The sequence below is a fragment of the Podarcis pityusensis genome (genome assembly GCF_964106645.2).
Source record: "Podarcis pityusensis genome assembly, chromosome: 9".
NCBI lineage: Eukaryota > Metazoa > Chordata > Lepidosauria > Squamata > Lacertidae > Podarcis > Podarcis pityusensis.
In genome coordinates, this window is record NC_138034.1 from 74,614,528 (window position 1) to 74,642,447 (window position 27,920).

The window sequence follows — 27,920 nt, forward strand, 5'->3', positions numbered from 1 at the left end:
CGTTGTTATGTGGTCTCTGCAGCCGCTCCCAGTCACCAGTCTAGCTACCGCATTCTGGATTAGTTGAAGTTTCCGGGTCACCTTCAAGGGTAGCCCCACATAGAGTGCATTGCAGTAGTCCACGCAGGAGATAACCAGAGCATGCACCACTCTGGCGAGACAGTCTGCGGGCAGGGAGGGTCTCAGCCTGTGTACCAGATGGAGCTGCTAGACAGCTGCCCTGAACACAGAATTGACCTGCGCCTCGATGGACAGCTGTGATCTCTCTGAACAGGGTGACTGGGCAGTAAAATAGCAAATGCATTTCAGTGTAAGCAAGTTCAGGGGTGGGGAGTGCTTTTTCACACAGTGCAGTTAAACTTGATCTCCCTCCCACAAGAAGAAGGGGTGACTGTCAAGCTTAGATGGTTTTGAAAATGATGTTCTGGCCCTCACTGGATGAAGAATTGGAACTTGAGGTATGGCTTCTGCCAAAATCATTCATGCCGAGATCAGTGCAGTACGTAGGTGAAAGAAAGTTCCAAGACTCGGCAGATGTGACACATGGCTAACAAGCTAAGACCTTGATCCAACAAGCAACCCCCCCACCTTATATGAAAGCATAGTAGGCACAAATTTAGCACTGCAAACAGGCAAGCAAACAGGAACTCGTTCTGGAGGGCTGGACCTGATCTGTCTGGCATCTTCATGACCTTGGTGAGAGTGGCAGCTTTGAACCAGACTGGATGCCCAACTCCTGCTGAGAGGATGGGCTAAGGGCAAGCTCTAGCAGCACCAGAGGGGGGTCAGGATTGGAGGCGAAACTGGCACAGGAGGTGTGGGTGGAGGGGGTGCAACGTGTCTAGGTGACATATGAGAGGACAGAGTGGAGCACTGGTACTCTCCCCAGGATCTAACTCCCTCCCAGGGTGATGCATCTCTCTTGAGGACCAGACAAGTCCTGCTGGTGGGCTTCTCAGTGAGGCGTCTGAACGGCCACTGCGAAGACAGAAATTTGGACAAGATTGTTTGGCCTTGCAGGAATCTTCTAATGTTCTTATGACAGAGATTTTTCATGTGCCTGGTAGGTCCAGCCTGTGCAAAATATTTGCCTGCCTTGAACCCATTGGAAGTTAGAGAAAGACTATTTTGCTTGAATCTGGGGGATGTTAACCTGTGATATTGCAGTAATTGTTTCATGCCCTGTACAAAATACAGGAAATAACTTGTTGGTGCACATTTTCAATTTATTTCAACAGATGGAACTGTTCTTCATTTTATTGTATCCAGTGTTATCTGACTGCTTTTCTGTAGGGATGGTTGATTCTTACATCTTAAGGCATGGCACCCATAAACTTCGGATCAGGTGACTTCTTACAAACATATTTTGTTTGCAAAAAGCAAGGATAGTCATGCCAGCAACTTCGCGGTGGACACACCCTGCTAACTAAAATACAGTCTTCACCCGTTTCGGCATCTGGCTGGCGACTGGATTTATCCCAATATCTGAAAAGAAGAGGCAGCACTAATTAGTCCAGGAAGGATGCTTATTTCATTTCTACCTTCCAGCATTATATAAATGTTAAAAACACACACACCCTCTTTTATATTCGTGATGGTTTGCTCAAAGGTTGGTTTCTTTTCTCAAATCATTCCCAAGAGTAGGATCAGAACCACTGTAATACATTGTCCACAAGGTCACACTCCTGTCTTGCTCAGCTGACTCAGTCCTGTTGCCAGGCCTGAACCCAGATTGGAACAACAATTACTATTGCTATTGTTGTTGTTTTTATATTTGTACCCCACCCATCTGACTGGGTTGCCCCAGCCACTCTGAGCAGCTTCCAACATATATGAAAACATAATAATCTAGATGATTTGTGTTCTCCCAAGAATGTGTGCAGCTGTTCCACCACAACCCTCTCCAGCACCTTCCCTCAAAAGGGGTATTTGTGACTGGTCAATAGTTCTTCCTGTCTTTAATTACACAACCTAAATTTGCCAATATGTGACGGAATCCCACCCCACAATAGCAACTGCTTAGAAGAGCCCTAACTCAGCATGTTTGACATGGATTAAGGAATGGATAGTATGAAAAAAACCCACACTAGATAGTTGGATCTGGAAGGATATGGTTGCCACGCATATCTGTGATATGAAAAAGTGAAGGTCCGTAAACGGCTTTTTTCCCCAGCCAGAACTTAACCAAACTCAGTTTCGGCACCTCTTAGGTGGGTGCCATTTCCATTCTAAGAGAACAAGGGAGGTGATCAGGGTGAGTTCCAGCACCTCTTTTTCTAGAAAAATACCACTATGCATAAAGACTTCTTAAATCACTCTGTGATGAATTTATCTGGATTATGGACCAGGTATAATTATCTACTTGAAAGGAAAACACCACTGTGGTTATCCCCCATAGAGGGTTGTGCTCAAAAAGAAATATGAAGGAGAATTGGGGGGCTTACAAAGATATATTGTTATGCTGAAAGCAGTTATAAGCTTAAAAAAAGAAAAGAAAAGCAAGACCTGGTAGTGGGTTGGTTTCAGTATCATCAAGTAAATGAACTATTTAAGAAGGATGTGTTTTATGGAACAAGGATCTGGTACTGAATGGGGTTGCTTGACAGTAATGAAAGTAATTCTAAAATATTATTAGAATGAGACACTAAAGATGAATTGGTTAAGGCAACAATGACACAGTGGGCCAAAGACCTAGGTCATAATATTGATATGGCTACTTGGGATAAGTTATGGAATTTACGGCTTGTTATACATTAAGAGAAAACTATCTTAAAATCATGTACAGGTGGCATTTAATGCTAAATAAACTTGCCAAGATGTATAAAAATGTGTTAAGTAAATGCTGGAGATTTAAGCAGGTAGATGAGTCTTTCTTTCATTTGCGGTGGATATGTAAAAAATCTAAAGATTTTTGGAAAATGATATTAATGAAATGAAGAAAATGTTTAAATGGGCTATTCCCCAAAGACCAGAAGCTTATAATATATATATTATAATCAAATCAAATTGCAGATAGGTTTCAAGATAAAAGCAGCGGAAGAAAAATGACCAAAAAGTTGTAAAAGAGAATTTTTCATAATAGATGAAAATATAATGCAGTAGAAAATGTCTGAACAAAAATGCTGTTGTGGTGAGGGTGGGAAGTCAGCTTAAGAAACAATGTATTTGATTTAAAGGTTATTGTGAAGATATGTGATATAAACCCTAACTAGAGCTATTTTTCTAGAAAAAGAGTTTGCTGGCTCTTACCATGTTCTTTTAGAATGGCAATGGCGACCACCTGAGAGGTGCCAGAAATGATTTCCTGTAAGTTCCCCCTGAAAAGAGCCCTGGTGAGTTAAATAGACAAACACAAAAAGAGGCTGCCAGTCTACCCTCATGTAGGAAGTGAAGCCAAACATGCTATTTGGAAACAGTCCTGCAGTTGCTGAGAGGCTCCCTCAGGCCACACCGTAACCATCCGTGTTTGTATCTGGCCTTTTTTCATGAGGGGTGTGTATACTGGTGTCAGAAGCAGGGACACATGATCTGAACCACCGAGGTGTGCCAAGGTCTTGACCCCATATGCCCGTCTAATGTTCGTATACACCTTGTCAAGAGTATTTTCTCCTTTTGTTGCACACTCAATGTGCTGATGGAATTTTGGGAGTACTGCCCTCACATCTGTGTGATTGAAGTCCCCCGCAATAATGTGCACAGCCTCTGGGTATCTGCTCAATTTAGCATTGATGTTTTCATGCATACTACTCATGGCCCTGCATGCATGTGCAGTTGGTGCTATGTACACCGCTGTTAACACCACTGTTGTAAATTCCCGGGGAAGATAGAAAGGTCTGCATTTAATTGTCACTTTCCATTTATAACTTCATTTTTGTTTCTCAGAATCTCAGCTTTATCATTTAGTTGCTTCATTTCTCCGTACATTTGTATAGTGGGTTCTTCTATTTCATCAGATGTTACTTCTAGTCTTGACATAGTTTCATCTAGATCCTCTATGTCATTTCTTATTCCACTTTTCCATTTCAATAATCTCTGGTTTACTTTCATTCCTCATTTCATTGACTGTTCCTTTTAATCTTTTCCATTTTTAATCTATTTTTTCCCCTTCAAAGTTTCTATTTTTCTATTGAGAGACTTTGTTTACTCTGCTATCATCTGCTTAAGAGCAGTCACAGAAAAAGGAGTTTCCAACTAACCATCAAGAAGAACTTTCTTACAGTAAGAGCTGTTGGACAGTGGAAAGACCTCACTCAAGAGGTGGTGGACTCTCCTTCCTTGGAGGTTTTTAAGCAGAGGTTGGGTGGCCATCTGTCATGGGTGCGTTAGCTGAGATTTCTGCATTGCAGGGGGTTGGACCAGAAGACCCTCAGGGATCCTTCCAAGTCTAAGATTCTATGATCATATGGTGTTCTCAAAGTGACCTGCAGAGATTCATTGATACTTGAGACACTTGAGAATTCAGCTTCTGGGTCCCATGTATCCAGGTCTAACAATGTCTGTGCCCCCGATCAAACATTGCCAAATACCAAGTATTAGTGTGTGTCCTTTTGGAGTGTTTCTGATGTGACTGGGCAGTAAGAACACTACCAGCCCACTCCTCATTGACAGAACAGTTAAAAATATTTGCAATGGAAGAAGAAGAAGAGTTTGGATTTGATATCCCGCTTTATCACTACCCTAAGGAGTCTCAAAGCGGCTAACATTCTCCTTTCCCTTCCACCCCCACAACAAACACTCTGTGAGGTGAGTGATCAGGGCTGAGAGACTTCAGAGAAATGTGACTAGCCCAAGGTCACCCAGCAGCTGCATGTGGAAGAGCGGGGAAGCGAACCAGGTTCACCAGATTACGAGACTACCACTCTTAACCACTACACCACACTGGTTCTCAATGGAAGCCTGTATCTTATAAAAAACAAAACCAGTGCTGGTTTCTAGATTCAAAGAATACCAGGAGCTCGTTTAAAAAAAAAAAGGAAATGGAATGCAGTGCAGGAGATAAGGAAATTTTGTTCACAAACTCACGTTACTTTAGCATCCACACCACTAACCCATTCGATACCATGAGGTTTCTTTGGGTTCTTCTTGACGCCAATCCAGAAATTGTGTCTCTTATTCCTAGCTTCTGTATCTATATAGATCTTCAACAGAACAGAACAAATCAGACTCAAAGTCTTTACTGGGCATGTAGGGCTATAAACAAAATTGTCATGTTTAGGAATGTTAGAGAATTCTGCTGGAAACAGAGGCAGAAATTGCTACTGTTTACTTATTTGTCCCGTGTATAGTTTGGAAATTTATTAAGTAGTTATTTTCTAAAATAAAAAAAATCCATTGTTCACCATCTAAGTCTCAAAGCAGCTTACAACAATAAAAACATACAAAATAAAAAAATTAAGCATAACTCTCAGGAATGTAAAATCTCAAAAATGTAACCAAAAAACCTTATACAGTGGTACCTCAGGATGCGAACGGGATCCGTTCCGGAGCCCCATTCGCATCCTGAATAGAAAGACTGCACGGGTCGCGTTTTGCCGCTTCCGCGCATGTGCGTGACATCATTTTGAGCATCTGCGCATGCGCGAGCAGCGAAACCCGGATGTAACACGCTCCATTACTTCCAGGTTGCCGCGGAGTGCAACCTGAAAGCGCTCAACCTGAAGCACATTCAACCCGAGGTATGACTGTAAAAGATCTGAAAAATATCTGTAATTCAATCCAAATATGATAGGTAATTGCTGCTGCTGCAGCTGCTGATTTCAATCTGGAAACAAAATATATTTGATTACATTTCCCCCAATTGAATTACATTTCATCTGGACTGAAATAAATGGAGTGGAATAATGTAATGAGGACATAATTTGTGTAATTATATAATAGTTTAAATTACTCAAGCCCATCAATAAGTGGTGCAATGTTTTGTTGTCAGACTTTGCGTGGATTGGTAGCAATGCTTCTGAATGCCAGCTGCTGGAGTATGTGGGAGGGGAAGAGTGCTTTAGTGCTTGGATCCCACTTGTGGGTTTCCCACAGGCATCTCTTTGGCCACTATGACAGCAGGATACTGGACTAGATGGGCCATTGGCCTGATCCAGCAGGCTCCTCTTATGTTCTTATGGGTTGTAGATATGCCATTCTGCATATCTTTGTTCCATTTGTGAGTCCTAGAGCGTGAAACAGGCACCACCAAAAGTGGAGAGAGCTGAAATTGTCTTGCATCCCTGGCTGCAGGTGACCTTTGTAGGCACCGAAAAGGAATAAAACTCATATGTATGGTGCAGCTGATCAATGGGACACCGTACAGTAGTGGGCAGCCTGAGGAAGCTCCATCAGACCTTGATTCCTGCCCATAAACCCTAGAGTGAGAGGCCAGGGTGAGGCCAGCAGGCTCAGGGGACCTTCTTTGTTGGGAGAGATGTTGGGGTCACCTGTGAGTTTGCTTGAGTCCTGGGTGAGAGCCAGGGATGGTGGGTTTACTCCTGAGAGAGTCATTAGACTAAGAGGTGTTCACTGTAGATAAAGGGTTAGCAAAATTCCAGTTCTGATATCAGTATATTTTTATTAGTGTTGTATGATCAATAGTTTGATTTTATACTTTTGTAATATTTGTGTTTTTAATCTGCTCTGCCCTGTTTAGAGATATTTCTATATATTAAGCAGTATAGAAATGGTTTAAAGGTAAAATAAAAATTGAAACCATTAGCCTGTGCAAGATTATTCCTAATTTGTATGTGTCCAGCTCACCTGTTCTTCCTGGGTTGTAATGGAAGCCAGCTGGGTATTAAACTCCTGACATCTATTCACAGCAGCTGGCCATGATACTTTGTCCTTGGAAAACAAGTAGATGTTCCATCTAAAGACCCTCCATCCTGAATTAAGTTTCTGCCGAATATCATCTTTGATCCAAGCCAGAAAAAGAGCAAAACAGAAGGAGATTTAGTGTAGTAGGTCTGTGCAGATTTTTCTGGTGCTTTTCTTCTAAAAATTAATAAATTACAAACTCAAAATGAATTACATGCATCTATTTCATTACAATCTCTCATAATGTATTTAAAGTAGCAGCTTATAAGTACATGAGAAGAGCTCTGCGGGATCAGGTCAAAATGGGCCCATGTAGGCGCTGTGGTCTAAACCACTGAGCCTCTTGGGCTTGCCAATTAGAAGGTCGGCGGTTTGAATCCCCACAACAGGGTGAGCTCCCATTACTCGGTCCCAGCTCCTGCCAAACCTAGCAGTTCGAAAGCATGCCAAAAAGTGCAAGTAGATAAATAGGTACCACTCCGGCGGGAAGGTAAACAGCGTTTCCGTACTCTGCTCTTGTTTCACCAGAAGCGGATTAGTCATGCTGGCCACATGACCCAGAAAAACTGTCTGCGGACAAACACCAACTCCCTCGGCCTGTAAAGCGAGATGAGCGCTGCAACCCCAGAGTCGTTCACGACTGGACTTAACTGTCAGGGGTCCTTTAACCTGCTTTCACAGCAGCCAAACAGATACCTCCATGGGAAGCCCACATGCAGGATTTAAGCACAACAGGACTCTCCTCAGTTGTGATTCTTAGCAACTGGGCCTCAGAGGCATCCCTACCTCGAGAATGTGGCCCTGGTTTCACTATGGAATGGCATGGTGAACTGGGCAGCTGCCATTATGACACCCAAGCCGCCTCTCCAGTGTTGTGGAGCTGACTGGTTCCTTGGTATTCTGGTGAGCTTTGTGCTATGAAGCGAGCCAGATGAAGACTAGAGCAGTGTTTCCCAACCTTGGGTCTTCAGCTGTTTTCGGACTACAATCCCCATCACCCCTGACCACTGATCTTGTTAGCTAGGGATGATGGGAGTTGTAGTCCAGAAATAGCTGGAGACCCAAGGTTGGGAAACACTGGACTAGAGCACAGGTGGCTCAAGATTATTTCTTCTTCTTCTTCTTCTTCTTCTTCTTCTTCTTCTTCTTCTTCTTCTTCATTTGTACCCCACTCATTTGGCTGGGTTGCCACTCTGGGCGGCTTCCAGCATATATAAAAACATAGTAAAACATTAAACCTTAAAAGCTTCCCTATACCGGGGTGCCTTCAGATGTTTCCTAAATGTTATATACAGTAGTACCTTGGGTTAAGAACTTAATTCGTTCCGGAGGTCCATTCTTAACCTGAAACTGTTCTTAACCTGAAGCACACTCCAGCTGCCGCCGTGTCACCACCACACAATTTCTGTTCTCATCCTGAAGCAAAGTTCTTAACCCGAAGTACTATTTCTGGGTTAGTGGAGTCTGTAACCTGAAGCGTCTGTGACCTGAAGCATCTGTAACCCGAGGTACCACTGTAATTACTCATCTCCTTAACAACTGATGGGAGGGCGTTCCACAGTGTGGGCGCCACTGCTGAGAAGGCTCTCTGCCTAGTTTCCTGTAGCTACACTTTTCACAGTGAGGGAACTGCCGGAAGGCCCTTGATGCTGGACCTCAGTGTCCGGGCAGAACAATGGGGGTGGAGACACTCCTTCAGGTATATAGGACCGAGGCCATTTAGGGCCGTTTAGACTTGCACTGAAGTCATCCACACACTGCTTGGAGGACATAACGATGCCAACAATGGGGCAGTTTTTTGTAACGCTGCAAAGACAGAAATAAAGGCATGTAAATACGTTTCTGTCTATCTCTTTCCCCTGCGGGGGGGGCAGGAAAGAGGGGGGGTGTTCTTCTCACGCTGAGAAGGATCGCCTATCGCGACCTCTGCCTGGAGCTTGCCGGGAAAGCAGACAGGGAGGTCAACAGGAGACCAAGCCGGGTGCCTGGGAGAGTTGTCAGTTTCTCCTGATAAAGGCTTGATTTCCGACAGTGCAAGCCGCAAGGAAGGATCATTGGGCAGCTTGCACTGCATTTTCTCTAGTGCAGGGGTCAGCAAACTTTTTCAGCAGGGGGCCAGTCCACTGTCCCTCAGACCTTGTGGGGGGCCGGACTATATTTTCAAGGGGGGAAAAGAAGAAAGAAAGAATTCCTATGCCCCACAAATAACCCAGAGATGCATTTTAAATAAAAGCGCACATTCTACTCATGAAAAAACATGCTGATTCCCAGACCGTCTGTGGGCCAGATTTAGAAGGTGATTGGGCCGGATCCGGTCCCTGAGCCTTAGTTTGCCTACCCATGTGCTAGTGACTATATGCCTGGCCACTTGCCTCGACTTCTGTCCCTCTTTGCTTCTTATATCTAACAGAAAGTGGTTAGTGCTTCATTGCATGAGGGGATGGTCCCTGCTGCCTTGAAAGAGGTGGTGGTGTGACTACTCCTAAATAAACTAGTCATAGATCCCTTAGACCAGGGTTTACCAAACTTGGGTCTCCAGCTGTTTTTGGACTACAGCTCCCATCATCTCTAGCTAGCAGGACCAGTGGTCAGGGATGGTGGGAGTTGTAGTCCCAAAACAGCTGGAGACCCAAGTTTGGAAAACCCTGCCTTAGACTTAAATCTATTCTGACCCATCACAAATACCTTCGGGGGTGGGGAGTTAGGGGGAGGTGATGGAAAAAATAGTGGTGAGGCAGCTACAGGGATTCTTGGATGACAGATTTAGATCCATTCGAATCTGGATTCAGGCCTGGTCATGGGACAGAGTTACCCTTGATTACATTGAGGGATGACCTCTGCAAGAGAACAGGACAAAGGGAGCACAACCTAGTTCCCGCTTCTTGATCTTTCTGTGGCTTTTGATACTACTGCCCATGGGATCCTTCTGGGCCAGCTCCATGGAATGGGGATGGGGGGCGCACTGTGCTGTAGTGGTCCAGAGAGTAGCATTGATCAAGTGCTTTTTTGCCCTCATGGTGGTTATTTTTTATTTATTTATATTATTTATTCAATTTATATACCACACATTATCAAAAGATCCCAGGGCAGTGTACAACATTAAAAACACATTGCAGAACAACAGTAATAAAAACATAATTTAAAGCATACTGAGAGACAGTCTAGAAGAAGAAGAGAAGAAGAAGAGTTTGGATTTGATATCCTGCTTTATCACTATCCTAGGGAGTCTCAAAGCGGCTAACATTCTCCTTTCCCTTCTTCTCCCACAACAAACACTCTGTGAAGTGAGTGGGGCAGAGAGACTTCAAAGAAGTGTGACTAGCCCAAGGTCACCCAGCAGCTGCATGTGGAGGAGTGGAGACGCGAACCCGGTTCACCAGATTACGAGTCTATCGCTCTTAACCACTACACCACACTGGCTATAATAATAAAGCCTAATAATAAAACAATCATAGTAACAACAGTCCTCTAACCCACACTTTCACGAGCCACAGATTATTTAACAGCCATAGGCCTGGGTAAAGAGGAATGTTTTTGCCTGGCACCTAAAGACATGTAATGATGGCACCAGGTGAGCCATTCTGGGGAGCCACCACAGAAAAGGCATGTTTTCATGTTGTCACCCTTCGCACACCTCTGGGATGGGGGGACATAGAGAAGGGCCTCAGAAGACAAGCTCAGGGTCCGGGTCAGTTTGCATGGGGAGAGGCAATCCTATTGAAGTCCTGAGCCATGCAAGGCTTTATAGTTCAACACCAACACTTTGAATTGGGCCCGGAAACTACTCAGCAGCCAATGCAGTTGTGCCAGGATTGGTGTTATATGCTCAAACTGTCTTGTTCCGGTGAACAATCTGGCCATTGCATTTTGCACCAGCTGAAGTTTCCAAACAGTCTTTGGAGGCAGTCCCAAGTATAACACATTGCAGTATTCCAACCTAGGGGCTACCAGGGCTTAGAATGCAGAAGTCAGGCTATCCCTGTCCAGATAGGGATGCAGCTGGACCACCAGCCGAAGCTGACAGAAGGCACTCCATGCCACCGAGTCCACTTGGACCTCAAGAGACAGGTGGTTACACTATTGAGTGCCACAGGGCACTATTTTATCCCCAATATTATTCAATGTTTATATGAAGCTGCTGGGAGTGGCCATTTGGAGTTTTGGGGGAAGGTGCCATCAGAACACTGATGACACTCCACTCTATTTCTCAGTAACATGTGAATCAGCAGAAGCTACACAGGCCTTTGACTGGTGCCTGGACACAGAGATGAGATGGATGAGAGGAAATAAGCCAAGCATGAATCCTGGGAATACAACAGCACTGTGTGGGAGTAGTTCACTTGGCCACAAAATTGGTACAACTGCCTGTTCTGGGTGGAGTTGCAATCCTTCTAAAGGAGCAGGTATGCAACTAGAGGTGCTCCTGGATTGAGCTTTGTCACTAGAGGAACAGCCTCCATAGCTAGAAGTGCCTTTTACCAGCTGTGCTTGGCCTACCCCAAGCAGCCCACCCCCAGACATTCGAGAGCCATGTCGAAAAGTGACCTTCAGGAGGTGCCGCCTAAGGGGAGGCTCCTTTTCCACTCTGGTTCTTCAGCACGGTGGTCTCAGCATTACTTACCAATTTCAACTTGCAGTTCTTCGTTTAGCATAGTCAGATTGACAAAGTAGTCCGATAAGTTCACAACCATGGCAAATTTCCCATAATCTAAAAGGTTTACAAGAATCCAGGTCAAGATCTTAAATCGCAATCTATATCTATTTCAAATCATCTCCCTACATTCTGCCATGCAGGGGAGCATCAGGCTTAATGTTGCATTTTAATCTTGTTTTTTAAGTTGTATTTCAATCAATTGTTTTTATACCTGATGTTAGCCGCCCTGAGCCTAGTCTTGGCTGGGGAGGGCGGGGTATAAATAAAATTTATTATTATTATTATTACTATTATTATTAGGCCCATGGGCACATTTGCATATTCTGAGAAAAATCAGGACACGGGCCTTGCGCCTCCTTCCCAAAGTCTGGGAAGCTTCTGCCCACCTAGTCCAGCATCCTGTTCTCACAGTGGCCAACAGTGGGAAACTTGCAAGCAGGATCCGAGCAGAAGAGAACCACCCCCTCCTGTGGCTTCCAGGAACTGAGATTCAGAATCATTGCTGCCTCCAAGTGTGGAGGCAGAGCAGTGTTAGAAATCAGCCAGGCGCTGGGCGCATTTTACACCATTTGCAAACAAGTGAAGATGCCCGGATGCCAGGACGGCACCTGACCTCTCCACCATCTGGAGGTGCATGCCTGGGGAAGAAGATGCAATGCTCTGACAGGGTGTGCGAGCTCACCCACCTCCTTACCAAAGCTGGGCAAAAGCTGCTCATGTTTTGGGAAGGAGGCGGGAGAGCTCTCGCACCCTGCAGAGCATTGCGCCTTCTTCTTTAAGTGCTTGCAATGGTTCCCATGTTTCTTTGGGGGAAGTCAAGCACTTGAAATGTGTGCTGAATGAGCTTTAAATGTATGTAAGGTAAAAGGTAAAGGTAAAGCACCCTGGACAGTTAAGACCAGTCAAAGGTGACTGTGGGGTTGCGGCGCTCATCTTGCTTTTCAGGCCGAGGGAACCAGCGTTTGTCCACAGACAGCTTTCCAGGTCATGTGGCCAGCAAGACTAAACCGATATTGGTGTGGATATGACCTTGTGCTCCTCATCAGTGTAAGGTGAAGGGGTACTACTTTGATGGGGCCTCTGGCACACTTTTCAACCCAGCCTTGGCCATCTCCTATTTTGAGAATTTAAGGACCAAATGCCCATGTGTGCATGTCAGAAGAAGCATGCAAAGCCCAGGGGAGGCGCAGGTATGGTGAACACGGCCAGGTGCAGCTTAGAGGGACCTGGAGCAAAGTAGCCTCTGATGAGCCTCTTACTCAGTCAGGGTTATTTGGTTGTGGGAAGCATTAGCACCAGTTTAGATGCCTGCTTAGTGTCACACAATGCTCACAATATAGCATCACTCTCAGGAACTGTAGGGAATTAATATGGCTCATAGATGCAGACATCTGGTGCTGCTTTAATCACTGAGCTGCAGGTGACTCTGGTAGACCCTGAGGTCTTAGGCAGTGATTTCTGAGCTCCACAGAGCGCTGTTAGCTAACGGGTCACAGTCTGCACCCCTGTCAGCTTGAGGCAGAGAAGCAGCAGGATAAGATTATAGAGCAAAAAGGGAAAGCCGAGGCGTGGCTACCCCAATGCTCAAGAGCATGGGTAGGCAAACTAAGGCCTGGGGGCCGGATCCGGCCCAATTGCCTTCTAAATCTGACCCGTGGAGCGTCCGGGAATCAGTGTGTTTTTACATGAGTAGAATGTGTGCTTTTATTTAAAATGCATCTCTGGGTTGTTTGTGGGGCATAGGAATTCATTCTTTTTTTCTTTTCTTTTTTCAAAATATAGTCCAGCCCCCCACAAGGTCTGAGGGACAGTGGACAGGCCCCCCTGCTGAAAAAGTTTGCTGACCCCTGCTCAAGATGCACGCCATGCTGACCCCCAGGATGCATGCTATGCTTCCGCGGGTCACGCTACGTGCCCAGGAAGCATGCCAGCCCTGCCCCCGCCTGCTGTCCACCCCCCGGTGCCAGAGCATGAAGCGCCACCACTGCTGATCAGAAGAGCCTAAGGATGTCTGATTGGTTTAGAATGACAACTGTGGGTTGCAATTGCTATGGGAAGTCTGATATAATTAATTGGTTGGTTATTTGTAATCATGTGTCTAGGTTAGAAGTGTGTAGGAGTAGATGCTTGTGAAGATCATTTCAGCCTCCCTCAGAATTTTTAGGAGGCTGACCCGATGGACTCCTTTATTCAGTAAAGTCCTATCTTTTCACTTGGAGCCTCCAACCCTTTCTTTCGGGTTTCTGCGAGGGTCATAGCCAGCCTAGGAAACTTTTTTAAAAAAATCTATAACACCGTCACATTTCACTGGCAATCCACCCCTTTCCCCTGCAGCCTTTATTCCAGCTGAGCAATTGGAATAGGCTTTTATTGTGAACCACTGCTATATTTTTATGACACGGTGGTGTATAAACATTTTCAGAAATGGAAAAATACTGGGGGAAACGACCCTAAGCAGTGTTGGGGAGACACTTGCAAAGAAGCTTTCTGAAAACTCTGACCAAAACACATTGCTTACCATTCAGACTGTTCCCCTTTGGGTAGTAGGTATCAGCAAAATCCCGAACCTTCTGCTGTGCTGCTAACACTTGCGCATGCTTTTTATAATTGAGAACATCTGAAAAGAAAGGAGGAATGAAAGGGTGGGCATACCAACACACTAGTTTTATGCCAGCTGGAAGTGTGGCTCTACCCTGTGTAAATATACCTGAAGGGGCTTGCATGTGGGGGGCCACCAGGTGGCGCATTGGAAGATGGCAGACAAAAACATCTCTCTGACCCATACGAGGTAATTAAGGGGCTGCTATGGGAAGTATGCAGTCTTCCTACCCCCCCCCCAAGGAGGTGGGGGGGCTGCCTTGCCAGCGGTGTTCACAATGCACCCCCTGATCCGAGAGATGGGGGTGCCGAACACTTGGCATGAGCCCTCGATGAAGTCAGATCTTCCTGACGCCGATTCCAATCAGCGCGCGCTGGTTAGCTTCAGCTCGGAATTATAATTGGAAACATAGGATTGGAATGAAGCTGAAGCACATACATCAAGTAACGTTCGAGAGATAAGACTGCTGATTAATGTATCTCTGTGACCGGGAGTGACGGACAGATAAGTAAATCTTCTGATGAATCACCATTAAGAGACTGTATGTTTGGAATGAAGGGGGGGTGGAGGAAAAAACTTTTTTCTTTGCACGATGTGATATTAATAACCCTTCACTCCAGATAGAAATAAGATCGTTGCGTTTTTACTAATCACAAGCAGGAATTCAAGAACTGTGTGGGATGGATTATAACAGGAGAGAGGATTGGTGAACGGTGAGAAAGAGGAAAATTCTTATGACGCAGTTAAAAAATGGCGTCTCGCCAAGACAGGCTTGTCGGAGAAAGAAGGACAGGGGGAGGAGAATCAGGACCATTGGTGAGAGAAGGAATGTTGGAACGCAATCTTGACCTGACAGAGCCTCCTGATTTATTTGGCAAGCCTGAGAAAAGTAAAGGACAGACCGAAGATTAAGTTTTTTTATGGAAGCGTTGAACAGAGGCTGTCCCTGAGTGATATGATCTTTGCAGAGTACAAAACCCACACAGAGGATGCCTGTTTTCAATCTGCTTGTGAAAATTATCAGAGATCGCAAAGAAAGGAATATACGATAACAACAAGAAGATGAAGAAAGTAATAAAGGACTATCTGGATTGAACTGGATAGAACTGTTTAATTAAAGCAGTAATATAAGTGATGTTTGGACTCGTTCAGAGTTTTGTACTCGTTCGGAGCTTGATGTATGAGTACCCCCAACAAAATTTAAAATTTGGCTGTATAATTTGGAACTAATGTGATTTGGATAATGTGATGTGATTGGCCTGTTAATAAAAATTATTTTAAAAAAAGAAGAAGAAGGGGCTTGCATGTGGAGCAGGTGGAAGGAGGAGGAGAGGTCAGGTTGGGGCAGCAAAGGGGGCCAAGTTGTGGTGGAATTGCACCATGCTAGACCGATGGGCAGTGGCTGAGGAGGTGCACCAGCCAGAGGGAAGGAGGAAGAAGAAGAAGAGTTTGGATTTGATATCCCGCTTTATCACTACCCTAAGGAGTCTCAAAGCGGCTAACATTCTCCTTTCCCTTCCTCCCCCACAACAAACACTCTGTGAGGTGAGTGAGGCTGAGAGACTTCAGAGAAGTGTGACTGGCCCAAGGTGTCATGGTATTGACGGAGAACGCAGGGGAAAAGGAGGAGAGACAAGCAGAGGAAGGGGGGCAGGAAGTGCCAATGGTGGAAAGGAGGGAACGTCAGGAGGAGGGAAGGATCTCAGATGTTGGAGCAGAGCCTCAACTCCACACAGGAAGCTCTGGCACGGACAGCGATGCAGTGCCGGTCCCATCTGCTCAGGAAAGGAGAGGGTTAAAGTGGAGGGGGCAGAGAGACATCAAATGAGAATGCCTCGCCTCTTCTGCTGGAAAAGGGGCAGACGTAAGTCACTCTGAGAATCTGATTCACAGGATTCGGACGGATAATTATGTGTGCTGCTTGTACATATGTAAAATAAAGGATGTATATATGTATCTCTGAGTGAGCAGAGGCATTTCTTGCGAAGAGCACTCACAAGCCATCACACAAGGTCACCCAGCAGCTGCATGTGGAGGAGTAGAGACGCGAACCCGGTTCCCCAGATTACGAGACTACCGCTCTTAACCACTACACCACAACACTGGAGGGGGTAAGGGAGAGGTTGCTCCTTCTCCCTTCTGCCTGTTGCTGTTCACGCAGGGCCAGGCTCCTTGTCAGTCACACCAACAGCAATGCAACCACCATTTGGGGTTGGCTGAGCTCAAATATGGGGGAAAACATGTCTCGTTTGAAGTCCGAACAGGACAGGGGACTCTTTTGTCTAAAACAGGGGCAATGCCATTTTTCTAGGGACAGGTGGTATCACTGCTGATTGCAACATGAATCTACACCTGCCTAGTTCTGGGGCAACGCCCAAAATCATGTCTGCACAGACGCCCGAAATCGTGGGCCCACAGAGAGATCTCCAGTGGAGTAAACCGGCCCAGGCAAGGTAAACCTTGCCTACCCCTGGCCTAGTTAGTCACTAAAAGTCTCTGAGCTGTTCAAAGGCAACACTGCAATGCCATTGAAATCTCTCTCTCTCTCTCAAAACTTCCAGGTTAGCACCTCCGGCAATGGCGGAATTCCTCTGATCGGGAGGAATCCGCTCCATGGAAATCAGGGTCTGGCCGCCACGGCGAAAGCGGAGACCCACTAAAAACCACAGGCGGGAGAAGCTTGTGGACATGTGATTCGGCTGGCACCTCTTGCGCCTCCCCTACTCGCGGGGAAACCCGGTTTCGGGGATCCGGAGCGACATGGGGTGAGTGGCGCGGTGCTTCGAATCGACTGCTTCTTTCACGGAGTGAAGCCGCATTGCTGTTGCCGGAGAGCGCTGACTTTTTCCTGTGGACAATTTGATCTTAAAACAACTACCCGTGAGTAGAACGGAAAATTGGATTTTTAAACGTCTTAATTTGGCACCGAAACGGGGAGGTTTCAAACAGGAAGTCCGCCTTCCCCTTTTGTAAATAGATTGAAGCAAAGAGGCTGCAAGCTAAAGCCTTGGAAAGCCTTTCATAAAGGATTAAACTTCCATCGGTTAAAGCATCAAAACCCCCTTGGAAGCAGGAGAAGAGGGGGGAAATTTAAGATCGCGTAAGCCTGCAGGAGAGAGTGAAGAAAGTCAAATTACCACCCCTCTGAATCTGGAAACGGGCTGCTAGTAAGACTGAAGTTTTGGATATGCTCATTGACTGTGAATAGATCGTCTGCTGACAGTAAGTTAAAGAAGAGAAATACATTGTTTCCATTGTCTCCTTCTGCGTTTAAAAAGGAGTAAAAGTAATTGAAAATAGAAACTAACTTTATTGTTTGAACTGCGCTTAAAAGGATTGATACAAATAGAAATTGTTTCCCCCTAGAGGAAGCCTTTGAAATTGTTACAAGAGTTGAGCTGGGGGAATTTCCACCTGCAAGATAAAACTGTGAGAATCTGGGATTGACCTTGGACTGTTAAGAATGTTGACAGAAGAAGCCTTAGTGGTTGCATTATGTAAGATTAATGATTCACTGGAACAGCTTCATAAGAAGATGGATGCGAGGACTATAAAAATTGATAACTTGGAACAAAAAGTGACTAATTTGGCACAAAAAGTCAATATTAATACAGAAATTATTCAGGAATCGATACAGGGATCTATTTTGACATGGCAAATTGAGGAGAAGGTGGGGGAGAAAGTTTTTGCTGTGGAACCTAAAGTGGTACAAGTGGAGAGGAAGAGAGCCCCAGCCTTACAGCTGCAATTTGATGATTATAAGTTGATGCCTTTCAAGACTGAATTTAGAGAAAGTCAGACTTTTAGGATTGGAGCCCCGCTTGGACTGGAGAAAGAAAGTTGGATAGATCCCCTCATGCAGGGGTTTATTGACGTTTGGGACCTGGACTTGGGTCAGGAGGAGACTGGAGTTGTGGGAACCGCCAGACTTGGAGGAACTTTGAAACACGACTGGAAATATCTTTTGAATTTCAGTTCTAACTATGGAGATTTGGCTGACTTGTCGAGAAGGAATAAAAGCATTACTAGATGGGAATTTCCCGGAGATCTACTTTTCAGCATCAAAGGAAGGAAAATAAGAACAAGATCAGAAGACAAAGTAAAGTGCATGTATAAATATGAAGAAGACTTGCAGAAGGGACCTGGAAAAGAGTTAAGAGCCTCGGATAGAAGATCACCAGGTTGATGGGCTATATGGAATTGACGGAAATGACTGGCAGAACCCGAGACCAGGGAGAAGAGACGGTGGAAGAATATTGGAAAAAGTTTAAAATATATATATGGAAATAATGTAAAATTAATGAGTGTTAGAAAAATGTTGGAAGGGAATTATACGGCTTTAGTAGAAATGTTTTAAGGAATTAAGCATAAATAAGTATTACAGTATTAATGGAAAATAAGGTTAAAATATGTTAAGATAATTACATGACAGAAAATAGAGAAAGGTGGAAAGGATTTGCTGAAACAATTAATAGAATTGGAACACAAAAAGGGAGGTGAGAGGAGGTCGATGAAACAAGGGAATGAAAGAGAGGATATTGAGATGGTATGATGTGTGTTTTTTGAATTGTTTTTGCTTTTGTTTTGTTTAATGTGTTAATGTTAATGTTGTGTTCTGTATTGTTTATATATTGTATTGTTTTATCTTTTGCTTTTCTTCTTCTTTTCTTTTCTTTTTTTTGTAAGGTTTAAAAGCAATAAATATTATTTTTTTAAAAAGAAATCTCTCTCTCTCTCTCTCATGTGTGTGTGTTTGTGTGTGTGTTTGTGTGTGTGTGTGTGTGTGTGTGTGTGTGTGTAAAATTGGACTCTCATCTCGTTCACTGAAATCAAAGGGAAGAAAAGGGGCTTCTTCTAGTTGCCATTCTTTTCTCTCTTTCTTTTTTCAAGGGTTCTTTACACTGAAGTTAAACCAGCCAAGGCGATGGGGGGGTCCTTTGCTAGAAGAGTTAAACTTACACAGTGTGACCAATGCAACTGTTCCGAGCAAGAGGATCGTGGCAGCGCATGCGGCGGCAGCTTTACCCACAGGGGAGTTGACCCACGTTACTCCCCGTTTCCAAAGATCGTCGGTCTTACCTTAGAGGACAAGAGGACAGAAAACCTCACTTTTACCACCCCGCAGGGAAGCGATGGGCACAGTCAGTGCAAAACAGAACTCCACACCCTGCCCATCATAGTGATGACAAGTGGATGTGGCTTTGGGGGGGAAGCCATCTTGAGCAAAACTGGGCTCCTTGGTGGGCCAGGATTGGCCCGCAGGCCAGAGGTTCTGCACCACTAGTTTAGGGGGACACCTAGGCTCTCAACAGCTTTCTCTTTGGAGAGCTGACTAGGCGCCCAATAGCTAAGCAGGATCACAGTCCTCAGTTGCAGGCAACTCCACAGCAGGCCAGGAAGCCTGCACCAAATCCTTTGCACTGCACAACATGCACTTACTTGGAGTCTCAATACCTGCCTCCTCTTAGCAAAAGCAACGCTCCCACAGTTATCATCATCTCTGACAAACCTTCCTCACAGTGTTGCTATGGTGAGAAAGGAAAAGGAAGAGTTGTGCCTTGAAGTCCTGGGAAGAAGGACCAGATGGAAAGGAGGTGAATGGCTTGGAAGTCTGTGACCTACAGCGCCAAATCCATTATGCGCATGCACGTGCACACACTATTGGGGCTTTGATTCCTATACGGGCCACCTGCAAATTCCTGCATTGCAGAGTGCCAGGGGTGGGAGGGTGGGGTGGACTAGAAGATCCTTGGAGTGCCTTCAGACTCTGACTCTGTGATTCTGTGTGACCTTTTCCCAAGGACCTCAAGGCAGTGAACCTCATTCCTCTTCTTCCTGTTAATGATTACAACAAGCTGTAGGCACAGGCAGCTTTTTAAGCAGAAGCTCAATGGCCATCTCTCATGGATGCTTTAGCTGAGATTCCAGCATTGCAGGGGGCTGGACTAGATGACCCTTGGGGTTCCTTCCAACTCTATGATTTTATGAAAAATGTTAAATGTCAAAGAAATGATTGTGTAGATACCCTACCTCATATTCCCATACTGTAATATGAATTTGGTTAATTTTCTCCCTCTCTCTCTTAAACAATATATCATATATATATTTTTTTTTTGGGGGGGGGGGATAATATAGGATGGCAGTTTTAGCAGGAAACATACCATGACTTCCCTTTCGGAAATTGTAACATGTGGGACACACCTGTCTAGAAATACACTTTCTCCCATCTATGCCTCCCTACCCCACAATTGTTTTTCTTATGGTGCCCCCACTAGAATTTCCTTCCATGTGCTTTGGAGCATACAGACCCTTGGCTGCTGGTTCTGCTGGTGCTTTCTTGGCAGCAGTTTCGGGCTTTTTACGTTGCGGGAGGTTCTTTTTCCCTTTCCCCTTTATATCTGAAAAAGAGCAATGGAAGCTTAATGTATACATGCTTATCAATATGGAGCCGCATCCAGCAATACCTAAACAATACCATGAAAGTTATATAGATAACAAAATACCCTTTAAACCAGGGTCAGCCTGCTCATTGGCCCTGAGGAGGACATTGGCTCAGGTGGCAGCCTATGAACACCTGAAAATGGTGGCAGACCTGGGCCCCTGAAGAACATGCTGCTCACTCCTGCCCAGGAAAATTAGGGTTATCACTGCCTGATCCTCTCCAGCCCCCATTTCCCTTCCCAACCACCTTCAGCACCATAGGGTTTCCCCAGGCCACCTCCAGTTGCCTCTGATTCTGCCCCTGATTCTGGACTGCTCTCTGCCACAGCCTCTTCTTGCTCACTAAACCTTGTTGCCTCTTCAGCTTTCAATACCTCCTTCTCCCCGTCTGCTCCCTCTTCTCCCTCTGACCACTCATCGTCATCCCACCACCAACCCCCTGGCTCTGAGCCTTGTTCCCTTGGCAGTTCACTAGTTGGTACCTCCCGCCACCCCCTGCATTCAGCCAGTCCATGACATTCCTCCTCCCTGGGGAGTTCTACCAGGGTGACACTGGGACTCCAGTGGACTGGCTGTAACAGGAAGGGAGTGCAACTCGTACAGCACGTTGGCGACAAATATTCACACAGTTGTTCACAAATAATTTTACACCATTTCCAAATATGTGAGAAAGAGACAGTTGCTTACAAAGTGCCACAAAAACTTACAAACTACCTAAAATAAAGTGAACTTGCAATATCAGATTTTACTAGGTTCTTACAAATTCTTGACTCAGCTATTCAGTCTTGTATGCTTAAGCCACTTTAATGAGGGTGAAAGAGGAGAGCACAAAATATGGTTTGAAGCTCAACATCAAAAAAAACTAAGATCATGGCCACCGATCCCATCACCTCCTGGCAAATAGAAGGGGAAGAAATGGAGGCAGTGAGAGATTTTACTTTCTTGGGCTCCATGATCACTGCAGATGGTGACAGTCACAAAATTAAAAGACGCCTGCTTCTTGGGAGGAAAGCAATGACAAACCTAGACAGCATCTTAAAAAGCAGAGACCTTGCCTACAAAGGTCCGTATAGTTAAAGCTATGGTTTTCCAAGTAGTGATGTATGGAAGTGAGAGCTGGACCATAAAGAAGGCTGATCGCCGAAGAATTTATGCTTTTGAATTCTGGTGCTGGAGGAGACTCTTGAGAGTCCCATGGACTGCAAGAAGATCAAACCGATCCATTCTGAAGGAAATCAGCCCGGAGTGCTCACTGGAAGGACAGATCCTGAAGCTGAGGCTCCAATACTTTGGCCACCTCTGAGAAGAGAAGACTCCCTGGAAAAGACCCTGATGTTGGGAAAGATGGAGGGCACAATGAGAAGGGGACGACAGAGGATGAGATGGTGGGACAGTGTCCTTGAAGCTACCAGCATGAGTTTGACCAAACTGTGGGAGGCAGTGGAAGACAGGAGTGCCTGGCGTGCTCTGGTCCAGGGGGTCACGAAGAGTCAAACACGACTAAACGACTAAACAACAACAATGTTTAAGCCAAGAAATTGTCTCTTCAAAGATATTTAGCACTAGTAGACGCAACAATGGCACAAGACAACTGAAGAAGCCCATAAAACTGTGCTCAGGGAGTGTGCTATCCGCCAACCCCAACAAATCGGCCCCACTGGGGGCAAAACAGCAGCCCCTCAACTGCATGGACTGCTAGGGCGAAACGGGGCTAGAACGCTGACACCCTGTCATATTTATTACTCCATATGCTGCTTCATCAGCACCTCACAGAAACTGGGAACAACGTTGAACTTACCCTTTCCTTGAATCTCCTTGAACTTATTTTAAAAAACAAGAAAAAAATTGAAAAAATGAGTGTAAAATTATTTTTGAACAGTTGTGTGAATATTTGTCGCCAATGTGCTGTACGAGTTGCACTATCTTTATTAATGGCACAGGTTGCATTTTTCTAGCAAGAGTAACAGGAAGGGAGGCAGGTAGGTGGGGCTGGTTGAAGGCAGCCCGGTGTTGGTGGGGAAGTGCCCCGTTTGCTGGTTAGAGCATGGTGCTGATAACGCCACGGTTGCAGGTTCGATCCTCGTAAGGGACAGCTGCATATTCCTGCATTGCAGTGGGTTGGACTAGATGATCCTCAGGGTCCCTTCCAACTCTACAATTCTATGATTCATGTTTGCCTTAAAGAATCAGCTCCCTTGGGGCCCAAATGGGAGCAGAGAAGCTCCAGCTTAGCATTCTACTAGCACATCCCTCCCTTGAGAGGCAATGGGGCAAAAGGGAGCCACCACCACCTCCTCAGGGAGGACCTGCAGCCAGAGACAAAATGGCCTGCATGCTTGTGAGAAGGAAGAGGGAAAAGACCAGAAACAACTTACCCGCCTTTGCCATTTTAGGTTGTCATTTTGATTGCTGTCTCTGAGTGTGGATTGTTGTTCTCTATTCTTTCCCTACAATCACATAATGTGGGCAGGGCATGGAGTGGAGAAAGAATATCTTAGGGCAAATGCAGCATTTGAAAACCGGTCACATGAGTTCTCCATATGTCGCAAAGTTGGCATTAATAATAATAATAATAATAATAATTATTTATGCCCCGCCCTCCCCAGCCAGAGCCAGGCTCAGGGCAGCTAACAACAATAAAATTACAGTAAAATTACAGTAAAAACATAATGGGGGGGGGACCAATTTAAAATACAGGTTAAAATGAAATTTAAAATGCAGCCTCCAAGATGTGCTATTATGTCTCCCCTCCCCTTTGTGCATACTTCAAGCAGCTGGTAGAGTCTGAAAGATATATTTGAAGGGAAAACCTGCACCTTGCAATCTTTTAACTGCTGTAAATTAGCTAGGGAGTTGGCCTAAAGAACTTTCAGGATCCTCCTCCTTCAATTCTATAGGCTGCATTCAACTGAATCCTCAAGAACGGAGCGAAGATGGGAAGGAGGAGGAAATGAGCAAACTCGTAATAAAATAAGATAAAGGAGAGATGGACAGTGGGCAGCACTCTGAGATGACCCCTGACCACTGGTCCTGCTAGCTAGGGATGATGGGAGTTGTAGTCTAACAACAGCTGGAGACCCAAGTTTGAGAGACCCTGATGTAGACGATGAAGAAGTACAAAGAAGAAGGTACAAAATACAATATAATCTAATGCCTGGTTGCATTAAGAATCGTTTAGGGAAATTTAATGAAGGCAAATCAATAGAATTCTTCATTCAAAGATGCAGCACAAACCTTGCCAAAGGTTGCAGGCAGCTTTACCTGCAGCAATTGCATGTTGATTGCCCTCTTAAAAGACAAAGTCCAGCAACTGGAGGAACGTGTATCTACACGCCAAAGAATTAGAGAGCTTGAGCTCTTCTTGGAAGCAACAGAGCACACTGTCTCCACCAAGGAGGAGACAGGGGACTCCCCTGAGAAGGAGGCTAGTTCACCAACACAGGAGCCAGATATATGGAGAAACGTGACTCAAAGAAGTAGGAGGCCCAGGGTTCGCTCTGATTGTTTAGAAATACACAATCGCTTTGAGGTCCTCTCCCCTAGCATGGAAGACGAAGAGCAGACTCCATTTGAGGATCTCTCCCTCATTACAGTCGATCAGGTATATGAAGACGAGCAGCAAAGTCAGTCCTCAGGGAATGTGCAGGCGACCTTGGAACGGACAGCTCACGGAAGGACCCCGAACAAACCTAAGAGGAGGCGTGAAGTGGTGATAGGGGATTCCCTACTGAGGGGAACAGAAGCAGTGATCTGTGGGCCTAACAAGATGTCTCGGGAAGTGTGCTGTCTCCCTGGGGCTAAGATCCAAGATGTAACTGAACGACTGCAAGGAATCATAAAACCCACTGACAAATACCCCTTCCTCTTGGTTCATGTGGGAACCAATGACACTGCAAGCAATAGCCTCCAGAAGATCAAAAGAGACTACGAGGCTCTGGGCAGGAAATTGAAGCAATTAAATGCACAGATTGTCATCTCATCTGTCCTCCCAGTTGAACGACGTGGCCCAGGGAGAGAGGGAAAAATAGTGGAAGTGAACAGCTGGCTTCGCAAATGGTGTAAACAGGAACGGTTTGGATTCTTAGATCACGGACTGCAGTTTCTTGAAGATGGACTTCTGGCAAGCGATGGGCTGCACCTCACAACGGTTGGGAGAAATGTTTTTGCCAAAAATCTCAGAAACCTCATCAGGAGGGCTTTAAACTGACTAATGTGGGGGAGGGAGACAGTGCTCCTGAAGGTAGGAGTCTATCAATTGATGAAGATGATCATCCAAATGTCATAGACCAAATGGAGCAAACAGCACGCAGACCTAGTGGTAGGAGGAAAAAATCCTTAAATAAGAGACACGGGGGAATGATTAATGGACTTCAATGTCTGTACACTAATGCGCAAAGCATGGGAAATAAACAAGATGAGCTTGAGCTCTTGGTACAGCAAACTAAATATGACATAATAGGCATCACTGAAACCTGGTGGGATAAGTCCCATGATTGGAATGTAATAATGGAGGGATACAATCTATTTCAGAGAAACAGACCAGACAAGAAAGGAGGAGGAGTGGCGTTATATGTCAGGGATGTGTATACCTGTGAAGAGATCCAAGATTTAGAACCTCAAAGCCAAAGTGAGAGCATTTGGGTCAAAATTAAGGGAGAGAAGAATAACAGTGACCTCATTGTGGGAGTTTATTATAGATCCCCAAGCCAAACGGAGGACATAGATGATGCCTTCCTGGAACAGATGGCCAAGCATGCAAAAAGAAGGGAGATAGTAGTAATGGGGGACTTCAATTACCCGGATATTTGTTGGATGTCAAACTCAGCCAAGAGCATAAGGTCAAACAGATTCCTCACTGGCCTTGCAGACAACTTCATTGTCCAGAAAGTGGGAGAAGCAACAAGAGGAACAGCCATTTTAGATCTGGTCCTAACCAATGTGGATGACCTGGTTAGTGGGGTACAAGTGGAAGGATCATTAGGCGCGAGTGATCATGCTCTTCTGAAGTTTACTATACAGCGGAAAGGAGCAGCCAAGCATACTAGGACTCAATTTCTTGACTTTAAGAAAGCTGACTTCATAAAACTTAGGGAAGTGCTGGGTGAGATCCCATGGACAGTAATACTAAAAGGAAAGGGAGTTCATGATGGCTGGGAGTTTGTTAAGAGGGAGATACTAAAAGCACAACGTCAGGCAATACCAATGAGATGGAAACATGGAAGGTGCCTAAAGAAGCCAGGGTGGCTATCTAAAGAACTTTTAACTGAGTTAAGATTAAAAAAGGATGTGTACAAAAAATGGAAAAGGGGGGAAACCACCAAAGAGGAATTCAAACAAATAGCCAGCACGTGTAGACACAAAGTCAGAAAAGCTAAAGCACAGAATGAACTCAGGCTTGCTAGAGAGGTTAAAAGCAACAAAAAAGGCTTTTATGGGTATGTTCGTAGCAAAAGGAAGAACAAAGAAACAGTGGGGTCACTCAGAGGAGAAGATGGTGAAATGCAAACAGGGGACACAGAAAGGGCTGAACTCCTCAATGCCTTCTTTGCCTCAGTCTTCTCCGATAAAGAAAACAATGCCCGACCTGAAGAATTTGGAGCAAATGATTCAGCAGAGGAAACACAGCCCAGAATAACTAAGGAGATAGTACAAGAATACTTGGCTAGTTTAGATGTATTCAAGTCTCCAGGGCCAGATGAACTGCATCCAAGAGTATTAAAAGAACTGGCAGATGTGATCTCAGAACCACTGGCAGTCATCTTTGAGAATTCCTGGAGAAGAGGCGAAGTCCCGGCAGACTGGAGGAGGGCAAATGTTGTCCCTATTTTCAAAAAGGGGAAAAGAGAGGACCCAAATAATTACCGCCCAGTCAGTCTGACATCAATACCAGGGAAGATTCTGGAGCAGATCATTAAGCAAACAGTCTGTGAGCACCTAGAAAGGAATGCTGTGATCACCAATAGTCAGCATGGATTTCTGAAAAATAAGTCATGTCAGACTAACCTGATCTCGTTTTTTGACAGAATTACAAGCCTGGTAGATGAAGGGAACGCAGTGGATGTAGCCTACCTTGATTTCAGCAAGGCATTTGACAAGGTGCCCCATGATATTCTTGTAAAGAAGCTGGTAAAATGCGGTCTTGACTATGCTACTACTCAGTGGATTTGTAACTGGCTGACTGACCGAACCCAAAGGGTGCTCATCAATGGTTCCTCTTCATCCTGGAGAAGAGTGACTAGTGGGGTGCCACAGGGTTCTGTCTTGGGCCCGGTCTTATTCAACATCTTTATCAACGACTTGGATGATGGACTCAAGGGCATCCTGATCAAATTTGCAGATGACACCAAACTGGGAGGGGTGGCTAACACCCCAGAGGACAGGATCACACTTCAAAACGACCTTGACAGATTAGAGAACTGGGCCAAAACAAACAAGATGAATTTTAACAGGGAGAAATGTAAAGTATTGCACTTGGGCAAAAAAAATGCGAGGCACAAATACAAGATGGGTGATACCTGGCTTGAGAGCAGTACATTTGAAAAGGATCTAGGAGTCTTGGTTGACCACAAACTTGACATGAGCCAACAGTGTGACGCGGCAGCTAAAAAAGCCAATGCAATTCTGGGCTGCATCAATAGGAGTATAGCATCTAGATCAAGGGAAGTAATAGTGCCACTGTATTCTGCCCTGGTCAGACCTCACCTGGAGTACTGTGTCCAGTTCTGGGCACCACAGTTCAAGAAGGACACTGACAAACTGGAACGTGTCCAGAGGAGGGCAACCAAAATGGTCAAAGGCCTGGAAACGATGCCTTATGAGGAACGGCTAAGGGAGCTGGGCATGTTTAGCCTGGAGAAGAGGAGGTTAAGGGGTGATATGATAGCCATGTTCAAATATATAAAAGGATGTCACATAGAGGAGGGAGAAAGGTTGTTTTCTGCTGCTCCGGAGAAGCGGACACGGAGCAATGGATCCAAACTACAAGAAAGAAGATTCCACCTAAACATTAGGAAGAACTTCCTGACAGTAAGAGCTGTTCGACAGTGGAATTTGCTGCCAAGGAGTGTGGTGGAGTCTCCTTCTTTGGAGGTCTTTAAGCAGAGGCTTGACAACCATATGTCAGGAGTGCTCTGATGGTGTTTCCTGCTTGGCAGGGGGTTGGACTCGACGGCCCTTGTGGTCTCTTCCAGCTCTATGATTCTATGATTCTATGTTACCATAAAACTTAACATGGGTGTCAGTTCTTAAAAAATCGGTGTCCCAGATCTTATCTAAGCATATCTCAATCCTAGCTCTCTTGCCTCTTTCCACCAGGTGTTGCTCACTCACCTGGCTGTCTCCTGGGGCACCTCTTCACTTCCCTGCTTAGTATTTCTTCCTCTTTTCCAAGGGTGCATGAGGGGCCAAGTAGAATGGCTCCACTGTTGT

The 27,920-nt window shown here is 45.2% G+C and overlaps 1 protein-coding gene across 2 annotated transcripts; it reads right to left on the reverse strand.

The window, feature by feature from the left end:
- Nucleotides 1-1,205: 1,205 nt before the first annotated feature.
- Nucleotides 1,206-27,907, reverse strand: LOC308485363 (C-type lectin domain family 4 member D-like). 2 transcript variants are annotated; one of them, XM_081021195.1, is made up of 10 exons: nucleotides 27,822-27,907; nucleotides 22,868-22,939; nucleotides 20,360-20,449; nucleotides 19,011-19,130; nucleotides 13,971-14,069; nucleotides 11,420-11,506; nucleotides 6,742-6,893; nucleotides 5,023-5,138; nucleotides 1,578-1,721; nucleotides 1,374-1,485 (listed from the first exon to the last, which is right to left on the reverse strand). In XM_081021195.1, exons 2-9 carry the CDS (start codon nucleotides 22,878-22,880, stop codon nucleotides 1,604-1,606), a joined length of 795 nt encoding a protein of 264 aa, XP_080877321.1. In that variant the 5' UTR covers nucleotides 22,881-22,939; nucleotides 27,822-27,907; the 3' UTR covers nucleotides 1,374-1,485; nucleotides 1,578-1,603. The 2 variants fall into 2 exon arrangements, with proteins under 2 accessions (XP_080877320.1, XP_080877321.1); XM_081021194.1 differs by lacking the exon at nucleotides 1,578-1,721 and having other exon boundaries at nucleotides 1,206-1,485.
- Nucleotides 27,908-27,920: the final 13 nt, after the last annotated feature.

Coding starts and splice junctions, on each gene's coding strand:
- LOC308485363 (XM_081021194.1), bottom strand. Junction 14,070..19,010: donor AGTTGCATTGGTCACACTGT/GTAAGTTTAACT, acceptor CTTTCTTTTCAG/ATGTTCTCAATTATAAAAAG. Junction 6,894..11,419: donor AGAACTGCAAGTTGAAATTG/GTAAGTAATGCT, acceptor CTTGGATCAAAG/ATGATATTCGGCAGAAACTT.